Consider the following 19,882-nt stretch of genomic DNA (forward strand, 5'->3'; position numbering starts at 1 on the left):
ACCTACTAATATTTAAATGTGGCGCCCTCTGCTGGTATATACTGATATTTCAAACAGTGACAATTTAATTTTCTAGCAAAATTAACAAAAAAAATCATGAAAATATAAAAAAAAAGTCCACTATACAAATGAATTCAATAATGTACATCTATTTTGTGCCAAAAACAGTGGTATTTACTATTAATGAGAGCATGACAATTACGTGTTACTGAATCTGAAAACTGTCTCTACTATCAGTTAAAGCATTATTAAGGCCAGATACAGAGATAATATAATCTCCTAGCTCTGAGCTTCTGGCTCCCCAGGGAACTTTAGAAACATCGTGATTTTCAGAGCAGATTACAGGTTGAACTGTAGTTGATGTCTTCTTAATCCAGGCAGACAGATCAACATTCGCTGACTGCAGGAAGCCCTTTCTCATGATTAATGACACAGTGGCAGATTTTTTCCCCCTAAGCTCTTACGCATTTTCTTCCTTCAGCAAATTTTGATTATTATTAACATCCTTTTCTAAATCAGGTCTCTTTCTTTGCTGGCAAATCTTCTCAGAGTCATCTGTGATCACAGTTGTCTGTGCACAGATGTTATGTTTTGCAGCAGAAACAGGGTTTTAAGAGTAGAGGATCGTGACTGCTGGATTTGCAAGGTTAAAAAAGCAGCAACAATAACACAAAACATAAAAAATATAGGAGAAACTTGCATAGTAGTTATACAATCAGGGCTACATTTAGTGAAAGGGCACAGCTAGAACAACAGCAGAATTGTGATTTTTTTTTTGGGAGGGAGGAGATTTAATTAGCTATGAGGTGTCTCTGGAACGTCTGTGAGACACTTTGTTGATGAGATTTGTCAGAAATCTCTGCTCATTTTTTTTCACAGCCCATAGATGTGCGAGGGAAAATAAGCAGAGATTTCTACCGTGATTACTGGCAATGTGCGCGGCGTGATGTCTGTGCACCCTATCGCCGGCAATTGAATTCCCCCCTCTAAGGCCCTACACATTATACAATTCCTAGGCCACTTATATATCATGTCTTGACAATTTTAGCCATCCTGTCCAATATCCTCGCATAAAAACCCGATTTTAGCACACTGTGCAGAAGAAAAGTGTGCTATTGGTATGGTGAGCGTGTTATGAGCCGATGGGAATATGGGAATATTGCAGGTCATTCATGGCAGACATGTTCAGCTTGATGAATAAATTGTCCCACATTGTACAAGGCAATACCTGCCTCTCTAAACACCAGGCATTTCAAAACTAGTAGATAATGTTACCCCGTCTATCATCTCCATAAATCTGTTAATCTGGCCAATGTTATATGTCAATATGAAGACCATAATCAATTGAAGGTCCATTCTGTTATGTGGTCCTCAAGCACTTAAGATCTCTGTTTTTTCTTTAGAATGTACAAATATTTCAATAACTTAAGATCTATTGAACCGTAGATTTCTATTATATGTAGTACAAATTCCCTAGCTATATAACATATAGTGCAACAAAAATGATAACAAAAAACAGAAATGGAAAGTACAAAACACTTTAATTTGGTTTTGTTCATATAGATGCATTTGCACAGATCAGAGATTACAGCACATTTGAACATTTTCTACATATCAAACACGTAAACTATGTCATATTTACAGAATTAAGAGGATATCACAGCAGAAACTTGAGATGTATTAAATTTACATTTAATTCAGTGTAGTAAAAAAACAATGCTACCACCACTACCAGATATATTCTCTAGTCAATGTGCACCTAAATGTATTAATTCCATTATATGTCACGGTCTTACTATCACCCTTGCTAGAAAGCCCATTTAGACAAGTGTTTAGACTGGCACAATAAAGAGGGAGCACAGTATATTGTAAAATGCAATTTTATTTGTGGATAATTTGTATTTCCTGTTTTACACTGCAATGTACAATAAACAAACAACCTCACTGGAGGTCTGCAGTCATTTAAAAAGAAACTGCCCCTTTTTTGTTAACACTACTGTATGTCTTCATGTTTTGTAGTCCGACTTTACGGAATGGTCTAGACACTAGTAAAAATATATTCGAGAAATAAAATAGGAAGTTAGTAAACAAAATGTATTTTCTTAAATTAATTCTTATCTAATTCAATAGGAATCACAGAGCAGAAAACTGTCCAAGTCTCAATAGTCGTATGTTTGTTTCTAGAAGTCCTAAACTGAAATCTTCAATATTTGTTTAAAATAAAGTTTTATAAAAATAAAAAGGAAACTATTGTAGGAACATTCAAAACATGTGTAAAAGTGTTCTGATATTATATGAACTCCAAGAAATGTTTAATGAGATTACATTAGGCTTTCAGTCATATATCATAGCAGTTTTGTTTGTGATTAAACTTATATTTTAAATGTTTTGTGTTATTTCTATAATTATATTCTAGGTTCCTTTTGTATTAATATCCAAATATCACTGTTCCCTCTGTCCTTCAGGCTTGGTATGTAGCATACCAATAAATCCATGCAAAACATTTGTTAGGACACAATAATTATTGCCCCAGTTAGCAATCAAATAATTATTCTTCCTTAGTATAATGAACAATAATTTTGTCCCTTAATATAATGAAAACTTAAATATGCCTCTTAATATGATGATACATTCATTTTGCCCCTTAATATACTGATTAATTCATTTTGGAACTTAATATAATTATACATTATTTTTGCTCCCATAAGTTAATTATAAATAATTTTTTTGTCCCATTAATCAATAAATAGTTATTGTTCCCCTAATTCATAAGTCAGTGGTGCCACCTCTTGTGTTCTGAATGGCAGGATAGCTCAAATAGCAATCTCGCCTTTCCGCACCTTTATTTTTCTGGTGTTTTTTCAAAATTGCTGCTTTTTTACATCTCACACTTTTACATCTCACTACAATTGTTTATCCACTTTCTTAAATAACAGGTGTTCCCCAAATCTCTTACATTATAAGCCTATTTTGGCAGGGCCATGTTTAGTTTTTTATTTCGTGTCATTGTGTGTAATTTATTTATGTCATGAGCCCCTCAGTGTACAACGCTGCATATTATGTTAATAAATAAAAGATAATAAAAATAATTGTGCAAAAAAAAAACGAGCACATAGCAGATGACAGTTTTGTCCTTTAGAGACTTGATTGCACCAATGTTTACGCCTTGTCTTGGTTTGTTAAACCGGAGTCTATAGGACTGATTAAAGTCCGAACGCAACTTGCAAGTAAGTTGTGTTTTTAAAAAGAGCATGGACCTTGTGTGTAGTTCTGACCATATTCAAATCCAAGCAGATCTCAAGATGCTTCTCCATTTGAATCTGGGTGTAAGTACGCTCTGCTTAAATGGTACTTGCCTTACGTAGACACACAGAACAGGCTGCAGTATATGCACAATACAAGTTTACATCAGAACACTTAAAGCAAAATTTGGTCATGAAATAAAATAACTACTGTTATCAGCAGAATCAATTCTATAAATATTAAATTTAAAATATATTTTTTACATTATTTACATAAAGATGCTTTCAATATGTACTGTACATACAGTGTGTTTCCATAATCTATCTTGCATACATGTTCTGTTACAGCTATTGACACGCATATGTGGACTTTTTAAATCAAAGCCTATGCCTGTGCCGTGATAGTCATCAATAACAGTCGGCACTTACACCTGCCCCGTAGCGGGTGCAAATGATACGGCTGTATACAAGCGCACTTACTAAGTACACCCATGGTCATTTAAGAGGGGACTCAAAGCTAAGTGAAAGAACAGTCAGTATTTTTATAACTTTTAAGACGATGTGTAAAGTTGGATTTCATTAGTAAGTTGGGCACCCTAAGGTCCCATTAGTCTGGGACTTGCCCTGTGTACGGCGCACAACCAGAGGCCATGGTATAAAACAAAAAAAGCACATCTGTGAGGTCAAAAAATGACCCCCACTGTTTACAAATCAAGCCCTGTTCCTGTGAATACAACCTGAAGCAGCCTAAATAAAAATAATAGTTATACCATAAATACATCTGCCACTATATGTAGTATACTTAGAGAAGGATGTTTATAAAAGCAGCTGTAAAGTAAGAGAGGTTCTGTCAAAGCTGTAAAAAAAGCCACACAAATATATAAAAAGCTTTAAACATTTAATATACATTTTCTTGTGCTACAAATGCTGTATGGTGCCAAAAATCACACTTAAAATCACATGGTACATCACATACGTTTTGAATTTTTCATCTGTGAATTTCCATATTTGTATTCCTATTTACGTTAGAACAATTTCCAAACATTTACAATAACCTACTGTACAAAACAATATGAATACAAGCACTACGTACCTAAAGTACAAATTTACATATAAGTATAAATATATATGTATACTATATATAAAATGTTGTAAGATCATGTAGATTAAATAATGAATCTTGAGTAAATAAATCACTTACTAATGAGATTACTTTCAATCTGGAAAAGTTTCCCCAAACTCCCCCCATCCTCACACCCGCAAAAAACAAAAAAAAAACAAAGAGTATGGTAATTGCCAGAGTGCATTTAATTGGTGCCCAAACGATCATATTTGATAGGAGAAAGAGTCTTTTCCGGCTGCTGACAAGACTATGGGCCTGATCCATCAAGGCACATATCTGACGATTTTGTGCGTATCTCACTCAAAAATCACTCTACACATGGCCAGAACCGGTCATACACAACTAAACACAACAATGTTCACTGCATCTACATACGTGAAGGATTCTCACTACAGTTTAAGATTTCTGGGAGGGAACAGGGCAGGGAAGGGAAGGTGTCAATACACAGTAGAGGCGTCCCAAACTCTAGCGCACACAGCCACGTCCGAATCAAGCTTTGGGCATCTCAAAGTTACTTGTTTTTCTGCGGTATCTCTTGCTCCAACTACAGGGCTAGTCTAAGTCCTGATCACAGTTGCCAATTCCGCTTATAACAAGCGGAATTGGGCTTGGTTTTTTTTCTATAGTTTCAGGGGTTTTTTGCTGGTTCGCTGGTTGCGGGATTTTGGGCTTCCAAACACTTTTTTTTTTTCAAAAAACTTTATTGCCTTGTGTATAATAACGTTTCAGTGTAAAGGACGCTGCTGGTCTCTTAGATGGGCGTGACCTCAGGTGTTGGTAGGTATACGAGAAATAACGGAAGCTGCCTCGAGTTTACAGCTGCAAGACCGGCCTTCTGCCTAACAGCGCTGGTACTGCCTTGGGTACAATGCCTCTCATCCTGCACCTCTTCCAAAATATGCACCTCCTTCTGAATCAGTGATATCCTCTGACTCTGCCCTACCTTCTGTCTTAGAAGATGAACCCATCATTTCTTTCAGCAATCTTCAGTCTTGGTCCCTCCTGGGGGCACCTGTCTGTGTTGTATGCAGTAGATATGTAGAGTATATATGTGACCAGACAGAACATGATGTGTGCAGTTATGAGTGTAAAGCTAGGGATATATTGTGGTGTACAGAGAAAACAAACCCCTAAATTGCAGCTATAACTCCTGAGTCTTCATCTTTAGTTACTGTAACTGCAGAAAATGCTGCAGGTCCAATTACTATTAATATTATCTTGATATTTGTACTATAAATAAGAATTAAAGGTTGGCTTTTTTTTTTTTTATGATTGTTTGGACTTGTTTTGGGCTTGTTTTTCACTGAGCAGTTGCTTGTTTTTCATTTCAGATATGGTAACCCTGGTCCTGATCAGTAGTGATGACAGTCTTGTATACATGCTCAAACATGTGTTTACAATCAGGAGCAACTGTAAAAGTGCATTTTATGTTCAGTAGATATTAAGAACATCCTAAATAATGTATTTCATTAAAAAAAATATTACTTTTTTTTATTTATTTTTTACTGTTTTGTCATTAATGCTTATGTTATTAACAGGTAACATTTATTCAATAGATATTTATTTTTTCTGTCCGTTCTTCTGCGAATGTATATTCCACATTGACATTGAACGTATCCTGCAGTGTCTTGTGCAGTAGAGCAGATCAGACCTTAACCCGAACTCATCAGCGAACGTATCGTCTGTTCCTTGTTCAATTTGTGAGTACGCAGAGACGATTTACATGCGCTTTTAAACAAACACACGTTGCGCTCAGTATGATGCCTTGTTGAAGCAGGCCCTATATCTCTAGTTACCAAATGTAGATAACTTTGAAAGCACTCTTTTTATATTGACTGGGAATTGATTTCCTGACTGTTTAATACTTTTTCTTACGTTCTATATCTAATGTAATAATTTAGAGGCAAAATTCGCCAGTCATTCATTTTCTGTTTGCACATTATAACAAGTCATACCATTGACGAATAATAAATACTGATGCTGTGTTTGCCCCATCCCCCTACATATGTCCCTGTTACTAATAATGTTGCACCACAGATAAATAAAAATAAGCAATTATTACATCTTTTATTATTCGTTCATCACAACTTCACCCATTGTTGCCAACATTGTATAATTATATAACTAATTAGATCATTTGATACTTGTACTGCTAAAATGGAATTAAATGCTAATACACCAAATTATTATGAAATATTTGTGTATTTGATGGAGTAGTTCTTTATCTGTTCTTATTTTGTTAATATGTTTGCTTAGTGTGTCCTATAAAATGGTTAATTGAACCTTATTAAATTAATAATGGAATTTTTATGCACTCTTTGCTTTTGAATGATTATGAACGGAAACTAGAGAAATGTTGTCTGTTTTTTAGTGTTTTTACTGTTTTTTTTAATGCTAACCATTGTGCCACCATGCTGCCCAAGATGTAATGTTTTGATGGTTATTGATCAGCTAAATTTTATAATAATGTTTACAGTTTATATAAAACTATGCTCTACTTAATGTTGATTTAGATGTGTTATTAAAATAACATTTGGGGTGCTAAGGTCTACTGAGATGTCACCTACGTCTTACTACGACTTTATACTAAGCTTGCTGTTGGACTTCCAGATCTGCATACATTCTAATAACTGGGGAGAAGCACTTTGTGTTCACTTATGGGACAGAAGCAAAAGGCATCCCCTAACCAGTACACACCTCCCATCTGAGACTCCACACCTGGTTAGTACTAATGTTAATAAGGAAAGCTGGGCAACCTGAGACTGGCATTCGTAGATAGTGCTGCAATCACAAAGGAAGTGTAGCTGATGGAACAGCCTATGAGGCATAGGGTGAAAACTAGCGATGCAGAGAGGGCTCTACTTGAACCTCATACTCGTCAGTAGGTAGGGAGGCGTAGCCTGAGAACGGTGGGGTGCTGATGCCCTCTCTAGCCGGTTTCTTTACAACATCATGGTTCATCATGTGCAATTTCACCGTATCTGCCCCATCCTTCACATCATGTTTGGCATCGATGGCAGCAAGCTCTGCTTTGGAAAGGTGATAGATAATGCCAGCTCCAAAGGAGTCACCAACTACATTGATTGAGGTTCTCATGCGATCTCTGTAAAACGAAAGAAAGAGGAGATATAGAGTTAGATTAGAAAGTACTGAGTGGTTAAGAGATGGCACAAGATCAATGAAAACTCTCTAGAGACTCTCTGGTTTAAATCTCTTAATAATATATGCTCCTTGTTGTATCAGACACTTCATTTAGTCTTTCTGTTTCTGTACCAAATGCTGGATTTTATGCTAGAATGGGCAGTGAATCTGTGCCTGAACAATTTTATGTACAGCATTCATTGCAAAAAGTCTGCATTGTCTAAATAAACACTAATACATAAACTAAGAAAAAATGAAAAAGTAACTCCACAAAAAGTAAAAAAAAAAAATCACATTCTCCAATTCATAATAACATGATTTGTAATTTATTATCATTAACTTTCCTATTGCCTGCTGTTGGAAAAATAATCATATATTATTATTATTATTATTATTATAATTATTAACCTTATTATCATCTTTATATAGCTCTAACATATTATGTTACTCTTTACAGAGAAGGTTTAATCATTCAGTCGCTGCCGCAGTGGAGGTTACAGTCTAAGGGGCCTATTATTAAAGACCACATTCCCTCTGTTTCCACATGGTTCAAGAAACTTTATTTTATGAATGACTTTGCCATCCTGACAAATAAAGCAAAGTACAAAGCAAATCCTTGTTTGTGTGTGCATCACCAGAAGGGAGTCTGTGTCACAATAAATATATTCATATATACTGTGGTTTAAGTATGGGTGTTTTACGCTGGTATGCCATACCCCTACTTTTACTGCTTTGATTGTAAAACTATCAAATGTCATTCATTTACATTCCTATTATGTTTTCCATACTGCCACCTTGAAATTTCCACTTCGACCACTGCATACATATACATATATATATATATATATATATATATATATAGTGACAAAGTCTCTGGTTTAGTCTTTAATGGCACTTATATTTCACCTAGGTCCCTAACCTACTTGTTTTAAAACCCCTGGAAAATGTGTATTGTGTGCAAGCTGCTGAAGGGCTGTGGGCATTTTGAAAAGCCATAAAAAGGTTCCTGGGGTTATGAATGGAGAGTGAGGGAGGGCTCCATTCATTAACCAGGTCTGGCAAATTACCAGTGATTCTGCTGGCAATCAGGAGTTGCACCTGAGTGGTGCTGGCAAAAGGCTGCAAGGCAGCTCAGTCAGTCTCTCACTGCCTGGGGACACAGTCTGCAAAGTCTCTGTGAGAGAAAGCTTGATATCTGTCTGCAATTTACTCCACTGAAACTTCTTTTTGCTTTGTTAGTCAGGAGTGGACAGTGTTTATTTTGGAGTTTTCTTTTTGTTTGCTTACTGAATAAAACTGTCTGAGGCCAGTTGTACAAAATCTTTGGACATGTGTGAAATCTCTTGGCTGCTATATGCACCATCTACCCAAGAGATTGTACAGGTCCCCCCTATCGGTTACTATATATGTATGTATGTTGGTTGTATGTATGCCAGCCAGCTAAACCAAGTTGGTCAATGCAACATGAGCATGAGGGTGGGATTCAATTACTAAGCTGTTTTTAATCTAAATGGCCTAGGCTAGCACATAAAAATAAAGTCATTGAACTCTTCCAATCGTTTATAGCTTTACAGCCCTGTGTATACATAGGAAACAGAAGCATAACATTAATTAATTTGCTCAGCTGCAACAGATGTGAGAGTGTGTATTGGTAGACTTGTGCCCTTTTTAATCATGCATTCCTACACTCAAGAAAGTAGACTTATATGTCCTAGAGCTGCATACTTACAATAACCAATCAACTGCAATCAGCAAACTGATGTCCTGAGTTGGTAAACCCACAGCTGTTAAGATGAGTAGCATAGTGACAAGACCGGCACTGGGGATACTAGCCGCCCCCACACTGGCTAACGTTGCTGTAAGACTACAAAATAATAGACAAAGAATTACACCTGTCTTTATAAAACCTCTAAATACCAATTTACACAAGTATGCAGGCGAGAGTTACAGGACCAATTTACCTCACGGTTGCTATCTGGCCCGCATCCAAAGACACACCATTCATTTGAGCTATAAAGATGGCTGCCACGGCCTCATATAGTGCTGTACCATCCATATTAATGGTGGCTCCAATTGGCAGAACAAAGCGTGTTACACGCTTGTCGATCTTCAGGTTCTCTTCCAAGCAGCGGAATGTGACAGGAAGAGTGCCAGCACTGAAAGATCAAATAATGTATTAAAAACATGTTTATGCATTATATTTACATGTGTGGTAATAATTGCTTGAGCCCTCTCTCTTTTTCATGTATTGCTTGGGTATGTCCCATTTGTTATGGCTGCCATGGAGTTGATTAGGAAATGAGAGAATTATTACTGCCCTACTATCTGTTTTATCATCTTACCATATTATTAAATGTATGTCCGTGAACTATAAAACCAATTATGTTTAATTACTGGTAGAACATATTTATTTCTTTTATGCAGATATACTTGGAGGAGGTTGGAACATTGGAGTTCTGTGGTGATGAGGAAATGATGGATAACAATAACTTATTTGAGTTACCCTTGCTGCTATTGTGTAGATTTTAAAACTCGAAACAAATCTTTGTACTGGTAGAATGACATCTATATCATACATGCCAACTTTTACGATATTTCCCCCAGGAAATCCGGGGGAGAAGTAATGTGACAAAGGTTAGGAGGGGGCGTAGTGACATTGTCGCATCACCATAGCCCCGCGGGGGTGGGGCTCAATGACACAATTAGGCCCCGCCCCTCAATTCAATGCCAGGAATTTCGGCAAATGCGGGAGCTTTGCCTACCCCGAAATTAGGGAGACTCTCCCGGGAATTCTGGGAGAGTAGGCCAGTATGATCTATATCCAGGCAAATTTGTAGGAACTGAACAGTGCTATAGCAGTTTATTTCCCCAATGAAATTTGGAATAGAAGCACACAATCATTATACAAACAGCTTGTACACAAAGGCATTGAAATCAGCTGTTCAGTGAACATCAACAAAGCCTAGTGTGTGATATCTGATGCTGGGGCTCCAAAAAATAATGTAAGCATATGGCCCTGTATACATAAGTCGTAAATGCTTCCCAGCTTTAAGATGCATTAATGAATACAATTCAAAGATAACCCGAAGCAAGGTCAAATTACCTTCAATGCAGGTGTCTAAATAACCTTATAAACAAATAATAATTTTATTAAATAACAAATTATAATTTGGCTATAAATTTCCTCCTATGCTTGGATTCTGGAAGGAACTACAATATATGACTAAGGATGGGAGGTACCACTTTGAGACATTTTAATAAATATGTATCTTATTTTAGGTATTTTAATCTATTTACATTCAGATGACCGATTTTATATAGACAGTTAGTTACCTAGATGCTGTTCCGAGCGCAGTGATCCAGGCCTGGAATATACCTCCATAAAAAGCAAATGGGTTCTTCCTGGTGATAGAGAAAAATATGAGCGGCAGGATCATGCCCCCATGGATCACCAGGCCCACAATCACTGTCACCATGTACATGCCGAGCTGCCGTGCCACGTTCTCTAGATCTTTGATGGCTGCAATCTTCCCACAGATAAGAGACGCAATCCCGAGTGGGGAATACCTACAGAGAACAGTACAATATATAACTTCTATTAAAGGAGAAAGTCAAATTGTCCAGAATAATAGGAGATAGGTGCATGTTTGTATACGAGGTATGTCTATTAAATAATGAGACTGTGATTCCACCTAGTAAACAAAGCAATCAGAACTGGTTATAACTGCATACGTAGTAACCTTGAACATGTCTGAACCTGCATGACAAGGTGCAACACTCTATGACGTTCAGTTGATTGTGAGTCGCCATTTAGTTTGGTTGTGTTTTCTGTAAAGTGCCGAAAAAATGCTAAGTTTAAAAGTTGAACAACATGTCAGTTTGAAATTTTTAGTAAAATTGCACAAAATACCAACAGAATGACACAGATCCAAACCTGTTTCATGAAGTAATCACTTGTGATGAGACCTGGCAGTCAATGCACTGGAAAACACCGTCATCACCAAGAATGAAAAAAGCTTGTCAAAGCAAGTCAAAATTCAAAGCAATGCTCATTGTTTTTTTCGATATCAAGGGTGTAATTTTGGAAGAAATGGGTTCCAGAAGGCACAACAGTTAATCAGCATTATTATAAGGAAGTTTTGAAAAAGATGAAAGAAAGAGTCAGAAAGAAAGGTCAGCAACTGTGGAAAAATGGTTTCTTTCTTCACTAGGACAATGCGCCTGCTCACACAGAACTTTCTGTGAAGCAGTTTTTGACAAACACATAACTACACCTGAACATCCTCCATATTCGCCCAATTTAGCACCTTAGGATTTTTATCTTTACCAAAACGTTAAATCAGTGCTTAAACACATTTTGAGTCAGTTGATGCTGTAAAGAAGAAAACGGCAGATATGTTGTGACAGAAATTGATTTTCTCCATGCCTTTGACCAGTGGAAAACAAGACTACAGCAATGTATTAGTGCAAATGGGGAGTATATTGAAGGGGACAAATATTACATTCGTAATACCAATAAATAAAGATGAGTTATTTAATCAGTCTTATTATTTAATAGACATACCTCGTATACAAACATTAGAGAGATATAACTTCTGAACATCTTCAATAAAAAGAGCTTCATTCCCACAGATATTTTTTTTCAAGAACTCTATTCCCATTGGCTGAATCATTTTATATTGTACAATACTCAAAACTGCCTTGAGCTTGTAAATATAGAAAAACTGACAGCAATAGCAACAGCGCCATGTTGATGCTGGGAACTTCTATGTTAGGAATATAGAATGCATTGTTATGAGGATTAGAAAACATTGTATCCCAGCATCCCTACAACAGTTCATTAATGTAAATGTCGTTCATAGAAACTGCTGCAGAGTTGAAGAGGAGCTCTGGCTAGTGGTAAAACTTACTAGAGCAGCGAGACAAGTTGGGAATAGAGCGAGGCATTCTGCATTACAATATTCTTATGGCTGTGTAAATGGTTTACCCTTCTGTACTTGTGTTATCATCTCATATCATCTGTGATGCTATGAAATATGCTGCACTTCATCTGTCAGGCAATATGTGCAAAATGCTTTTTCCAATGACCCTATTGGTTCGGTTTACACATACAGAGGTGCACGTTCCATACACTGTAATGCATACCTCCCAATGTTTGGGTAGGCAGCATGGGGATGGGGATGGGGACGGGGAGTGTGGCCACTTTCCCATGGGCATGTCTAGAGCATCAAGCTCTAGACTGCCCCATTCTCTCCTCCCCTCAAAACCCCTTCATTGCCGTCCACACCACATCAGAGGCAGAACTAGCGAGCCGTGGGCTCCAGGGAGGCGGGGAGGAGAGAACTTGGGCCCCTGACCCTCTGCATCTCTCATGCAGTGGGCCCCATTATCTCCACAAGCATAGCCGGATTAAGGGGGGGGCACAGGGGGCAAGTGCCCCGGGCCCCCCTCTCTCCGAGGGCCCCCCGCCGCCTGCATGACTTCACCTCTTTACCTGCTGTCAGTTGACAGCAACTGACAGCAAACACGCCGTGCCCCCTTTCTCCGCCCCCCCCCCTCCGTCGCCCACATTACCTCTTCTGTTGTCACGCTGTCAGTTACTGTCTAACAGCAACTGACAGCAACCACTCCGTGCCCCCCACTTTCCCAGTGACCCCCACTCTCCGTGCGGCGGGGTCCCTACTGACGCCTGCGTGATGCGCTCCCTCTGTGTTAGCAGCACCGCGGCTGCTGTAACATCTAAAAAGGCCAAAATGGAGCTGCTGCGCAAGTGCAGCTGCAGCAGCTCCTCCTCGACATGAAGACGGAAGAGAGTAGGTGAGTGGAACCAAATATTATACATAAATAAATATATAGAGAAAACCCTTCATAACATGTTTATTTCTTGATTAAATATTTCCATATATATATATATATTGTGGCTACATTTTACATATTTAATCAAGCAAACAAGTAATAATCATGCTATGTGGGGGTCTTCTTAAATATGTACATAGATATGATTATTTATTTTATCAGTAGTGTTTCAATAAATATACATTAAACATTAATATTAGACTGGTAGAGCCAATGCCAGAGTGGCAGATTCTATTTTATTAATCATTAGTAAAGTAATTACTGAAGCCGTCCAGTTATATTAAAGTTGGAATAAAATTGTAGTACATTATATATAATTTATATTTATTTATTTATATACACATATTTATGTAATCTAATTAAAGCTTTAATATAAGTGGCAGGCTTCGATAATTACTTTAGTAATGATTAATAAAATAGAGGGTCCTGCATGAATATATATATATATATATATATATATATATATATATATACACATATATATGCACATATATACATAGCTACACATATATATATATATATATATATATATATATATATATAGATATATATTCAAAATTGGTGTTACGTTATCAAAGTTAGTTTAAATGTGCAGTATCATTGTTAGTTTTAATGTGCACTATATATTGTATTTTTAAAGTGCGGTGTCATTGCTAGTTTTAGCTTGCGGTATAAATGTTCGTTTTAGAGTACGTTATCAATGGTATTTTTAATGTGCGGTATCATTGCTAGTTTTGATGTGTGGTGTCAATACCCATTTTAATGTGGGCTTTTGATGATTGTTTTAATGTACAGTATTTTAGTTTGTGTAAGCAATGATTTGTCTTATGCAGACAACCTTGGCGAGCCCTCTGGGAGAGCTGTAAGTGTCATACTGCGGGCTGTAGGTGAAGTAATGCAGGATGTGTCAATGCTAATAGCCTTATACCCAATGGCGTTATTTTACATGCGTTTTATACAAAGGTGCGTGTACAATTTACAAGTACCTGTACTAATATTAATATATATATATGATGCCCGACATTCAGTGAGCAGCGGCAGGAGAGAGGAGAATTGGTAAGAAGAAAGAAGAAAAAACAGAAGAAATAGAAGAAAGATGGTCAAGTATGGTAAGTAAAGAAATGGAGGGGAATGGTGATAGGAAACAGCAATGGAGGGGCAAAAGAATGAAGGAGGGGGCAGAGTGAGGATGTTGAGGGGCACAGAGTGTGTGGATGCAGAGGGGCACAGAGTGTGTGGATGCAGAGGGGCACAGAGTGTGTGGATGCAGAGGGGCACAGAGTGAGGATGTTGAGGGGCACAGAGTGTGTGGATGCAGAGGGGCACAGAGTGTGTGGATGCAGATGATGCAGGGGCACAGAGTGAGTTAGCTGTAAATTATTCTTTGACAGAAATATAATTGAAAGAAATATCTAAAAAAATTATTTTCCCTTGGATTTATGTGTATTATTTTTGCATACGACTAAATAAGTATTTCTATCCTGACCTAATTACGCTATTTTGACCCAACTACTTATAAAACGGGACTGCTCAGTAATTATTTTGGAGGGGTGACTTGAAAAAATTATGAAGACTCTAATGGTGCCGCAAAATGCAAAAGTTTGGGAACCACTGCCTTAATTTTAGATCTTAGGGGCCCCCTTGTCTTAAGTGCCCCGGGCCCCCCAAAGCCTTAATCCAGCACTGTCCACAAGACCTGGTGCATGGCACCTGCCGCGCCAATGGTAGTTCCGCCACTGCACCACACCAGCCTTTCACCGCTGATCTGCTGTGCATTGTAGCAGTGAACAGAATACCTCACAACTTTCCCACCAATTGGGACAAAGTTGTCCTGATCGAGATGGCGGGACAGAGCCCTCAAAGCGGGACGGTCCCGCCTAAGTGAGGACAATTGGGAGATATGGGAATGGAATGCACCTACAGTACTTATACAGGATTATGGGTCTGACTGAAATGTACATTGTGGAAGGACTAATAAAGTTTCTTCAAAGTCCCGCCTACTATCCGTTTAGGACCACCCCTTTATTTTTTATATAAGTTAAATACTGACTGTTTTTTCATGTAGCTTACAAATACTTGATAGCTTATTTGTACACTGAAATTTAAAGTTGATATTTGTGTGCTATCAACTTTAAATTATGTGCAAAACAGAATACTAATTCGCACTCCTTGCACTGTAACATGGTTTTGTCCATAAGACTGAAATAAGAAGTTTCTCAAGTTAAGATCCTTAATGAATCAGGCCTCTTGTTCCTAAACCTACATTATTTCTAAGGTGCAGTGTAAACGGTCATTATGATCACATTGTGGTGCTGATATTATTATTATCCTTTATTTATAAAGAGCTGAAATATTACGCAGCGCTGTACATTGATCACGGCACAAACAAATTACATACAATAGACATGAAACAGAAGGTAAGGATGGCCTTGCCAATAGGAGCTTACAATATAAGGGTTGGGAGGAACACTTGGTACATAAGGTAATGGAATAGCATTAGAAATGAGTGTGCTACATAGCTCTTCATTGCTGCACAGGAGAGGGTCAGTTTATTTCTGATGAATAAGTAGTATCATTTTGATGTCGAGGGTGACATTAAATTAAACTCTCGTCTGCTCATTGGTCACTGGGTGCCTGTTAGACCACATTTGTCTGTAACAATGATCAAGGGTTAAAATTCCATAAAACCAGTCCTCTGCACTCTGTACATCCTTCCCATAGCGTACCCTTTACTTGCTTAATAAGCCACAAGCCAGACAAGCTCAGCCAGTCTTACAAACCTCTTACCACATAATCATGCTGACCAGCCTCATAATGATCTCGTTGAGTATATTAAAGAAATCAGCCATTATCTTGGCTTGGTCTCCCATCTTCCCCATGGAAATTCCAAATGCGATGAAGAAGCCAATGAGGCCTAAGTATAAAATAAGAAGCAGAGGTCAGAGCTATTATACACACAGGATTCCATTACTCTGCATTATTTGTCGACCCGTTCATGTAAGATGAATTTAGGTGAAGGGAAACCACCATTCATTTTCAATTATATTCTGTAGAAAAGTCTGATCATACCTTCAGTTACCTGTGTTCTCTGGGTCTCAACACAGCCCACATAAAGTCATCTATGGCATGACAAGGTAGTACATAGTGACACTACATCGTGTAACATAATATATATCTACTTTCTGTTGGGCAGTTGAACCCAGTAGCCCTCACATTCCCTTGTCTTTATGACTGTTGCACCCTTGTATATTGCCTTATTGTCCTTCCTCTGGACTCTAATCATCATCATCACCATTATTTATATAGTGCCACTAATTTCGCAGCGCTGTACAGAGAACCCATTCACATCAGTCCCTGCCCCATTGGAGCTTACAGTCTAAATTCCCTAACACACACAGACAGAGAAAGAGACTAGGGTCAATTTGATAGCAGCCAATTAACCTACTTGTATGTTTTTGGGGGGTGGGAGGAAACCGGAGTACCCGGAGGAAACCCATGCAAACACGGGGAGAACATACAAACTCCACACAAATAAGGCCATGGCCGGTAATTGAACTCATGACACTGGTGGTGTGAGGCAGAAGTGCTAACCACTGAGCCACCGCGCTGCCCGAATGCCCCCGATCAGTGTTACGGTGTATTTGACATGGTTTAGATTACCTTTGTATTCATTTCATTTCATCTTCAACTTCTGTATGTCTGTGTGTCCCCAGTTTTTAAAGTGGGCAGGGATAAAACAAATTCTAACCAATCATGTTGTGAGGCAGCACATAGTATTTCAGGAGATATGCACTGATTTGTTTGTATGCAGTAACTTGTGTTAGTGAGGACAGGGAGAGGGGAAATATGTTCAAGTGGGAAGGTTAGTGAAAACATTCCCCTTCCTGCATGAAGACTGATTTTAAATGTGGAGGGAGACGGGTACCCCAACCACACAGAGCTGGGATGTAAGGTTCCTGTCAAATTGTAGAAGGTCTGTGCTGTCAAATGCACCTCTGTATAAGAGGAAGTTCATGTATTCAACTTGTTTATTTCTTCTCTATCATATAAAAGAAGTTTAGTGATACATCTTTTTACCTGCTCTAAAACTCCATGATTACTGTATATTGTGTGCTTGACCTCTGTACTATTTGTCTAATTGTATAATGTTTTCATGTTATTAAAACTATTAATCAGGTATGAGTAATGAGTTATACCAAACATGCCAACTTTGGCAGCATGATCTCCGAGAGGGGGTTTTCGCCATGGGGGTGTGGCCGGCGAATCGGCGCGTTTAGCTACGCTCCCGCCCCACTTCACCAATGAAGAGGGCAGGATGGGGGAGGTTGCCCGGCTATCCCCGGAGCCTCCTGAACATTCTGGGAGAGTAGACAATTAATAGGATGCATGACAGCCCCGCCTACTATGCCAAGCAAAGCTACGATGACATTAAAATAGAGAAATAGAAACTTAAAAAGTGAAATCTCACAGAAAGAAAGATCAGCAGATGGGTTAATGCAGCCCTGTAATCACACATTGTGGGTCTACTATGAAGCCAACCTACAGCAGACTGGAGCGAAAATTCCATTGACGTCACAAATCAGTCTTCATAGGCTATATGCTTACAGACAAGGTGCCACACATGGATATTTTTTATATCAAGTTGGTGGCCATTACAAATCGGCAAATCGTATATTTTCCGATGGCCAGACCTTGGTGTGGGAATGGAAATTTCTTACTGCTACAGAAAAAGGGCACGATGCAAATAAAGATCTCTGAAAATAAAATTATATATATTTTATATAACATGTCATCATTTCACATGATTTTGTTAAGTGTCAGTTTTGGCATTTACGGTAAATTTTCCAATCTGTGGTTTGTAGTCTGTTATGTTTAATTTACATATTTCCTCAGCATTCTACGTAGTTATTATACACAAGTTAACCTGTGCATGATACTCATGCATTCTAGTCAAATCAAGCTACTTAAGGTGTTAAAAAGGTTCTTGTCATGCATTTGGGCCTAGCCCAGGCCTCCTCAGGGGAAGAGCGCCCTTTTTTAATGTGGTTTTGTCCACATGTCACCACCTCATCATTTTTCTCCATCACCTCATCCTTCATCTTCATCGCCACATCCTTCATCAAGCTACTTAAGGTGTTAAAAACTCCCCACTGTCACCCCCGGCAACCACCAACCACTCCCAACTGTCACTTCTCCTTCAAGAAATATATAGGTCAGTGTATAACTCTGCCCAGCAGGTTGCGCTGCAGCTTGTTTTTTGTTTTTTAGGCATTTATATAGTAGATTGTGCTAGAGTGTCACTGCTGTTTTAGGTGGTTTGTTGTTTCAACATCTGTCTATTATATCACTGCCTTAGGAGGTGAGTGAAGTTTTATTAAAGAATACATTATAAATGTAGGCTTCATCCAATTTTTCTCATATACATTGAGCCGGTTTTTGCTACATTTCCTTGACCTATATATAGTAGATCTCAGGTCTGGGTCATAATCTGGTTTCTTAACGTATGTAAATGCATCCAATAACCGTCTGTGACAAATACTGTAAATATTAATTTTATTATTTCAAAGAACATATTCACAGAATTATCTTACAACTATAAATTCAAATACAGTAGTTTCTATTCATATGCGTGTGCATACCGCTCTAGTTCGTTACCGCTGGCCTCTATGAGCCTTACAATATTTCAGGTGTTTTAGTGATTACATTAACCTACTCTTTGATTTTAACTAATTTTTTTAATATTATTTTTTTAGCCTTTTTTTTTTTTTTTTTTTAGCAGTAATAATCTAAAGCAGTGGTTCCCAAACTGTGCGCCTAGGCTCCCTGGGGTGCAGCGGCAATCTCACAGGGGTGGTAAGCAAGACAGGGGACTTCTTGGTAATTATTTTGGCTTAGGGGTGCCTTGAAAAAATTATAGGAGACCCTAAGGGTGCCTCGAACTGAGAAAGTTTGGGTTCCACTGATCTAAAGTATCATATACTGTTTGAAATACACATTTCTAATAGCAGCAAAAAGTCAAAAATAGGACACCATGACCCGATTTAAATTCTTAGAGAGCAGGAAACGTTAATACTAACCTGATTAGTTTAACAGCATTATGTTTAATAAACTTAATTTCTGTATCAGCAAATTATTATAGACAAGCAGAAATTATTTATATTGATTCACTATTGAGTTTAATTAGTTTCCATTCCATTAATTATTATTTTCAGGATTTTTTGCATTACTGAATGATTAAGGCTCTAAGCTCTCCTATATTTTAAATACCAATTTCTAATTTTCGCACAGGGAAAACAAAATGAAAAACACTTATGGTGATTTGTGGAAGTGCAAAACTGTTGCCAGAGAATTAATTTTTCTATGCATTCATGTTCCAATTTTTGGGTCCACCACATTCATACAGATATAGGAAGTGTTTATGCGACGCCTGGTGAGTCACGCTGCCGCTACTATAACATGAAAGGCGCTTTATGGCAAAACATAATAGTGCATTGAGGTTTTGCAAACCAAACATTTTTTA

The 19,882-nt window shown here is 37.9% G+C and overlaps 1 protein-coding gene across 1 annotated transcript in view; it reads right to left on the bottom strand.

Annotated features, from left to right (window-relative positions):
* Positions 1-6,493: 6,493 nt before the first annotated feature.
* Positions 6,494-19,882, bottom strand: part of LOC142107330 (excitatory amino acid transporter 2-like) — a 152,507-nt gene continuing 139,118 nt past the window's right edge. The window contains exons 6-10 of the mRNA XM_075190703.1: positions 16,150-16,276; positions 10,840-11,073; positions 9,468-9,662; positions 9,236-9,370; positions 6,494-7,468 (exon numbers count right to left, since the gene is read on the bottom strand). Of these exons, the coding sequence (XP_075046804.1) occupies positions 7,204-7,468; positions 9,236-9,370; positions 9,468-9,662; positions 10,840-11,073; positions 16,150-16,276 (956 nt within the window). The 3' untranslated portion in view covers positions 6,494-7,203. The remainder of the gene's footprint in view (positions 7,469-9,235; positions 9,371-9,467; positions 9,663-10,839; positions 11,074-16,149; positions 16,277-19,882) is intronic.

This window comes from Mixophyes fleayi, chromosome 11 (genome assembly GCF_038048845.1).
Source record: "Mixophyes fleayi isolate aMixFle1 chromosome 11, aMixFle1.hap1, whole genome shotgun sequence".
NCBI lineage: Eukaryota > Metazoa > Chordata > Amphibia > Anura > Limnodynastidae > Mixophyes > Mixophyes fleayi.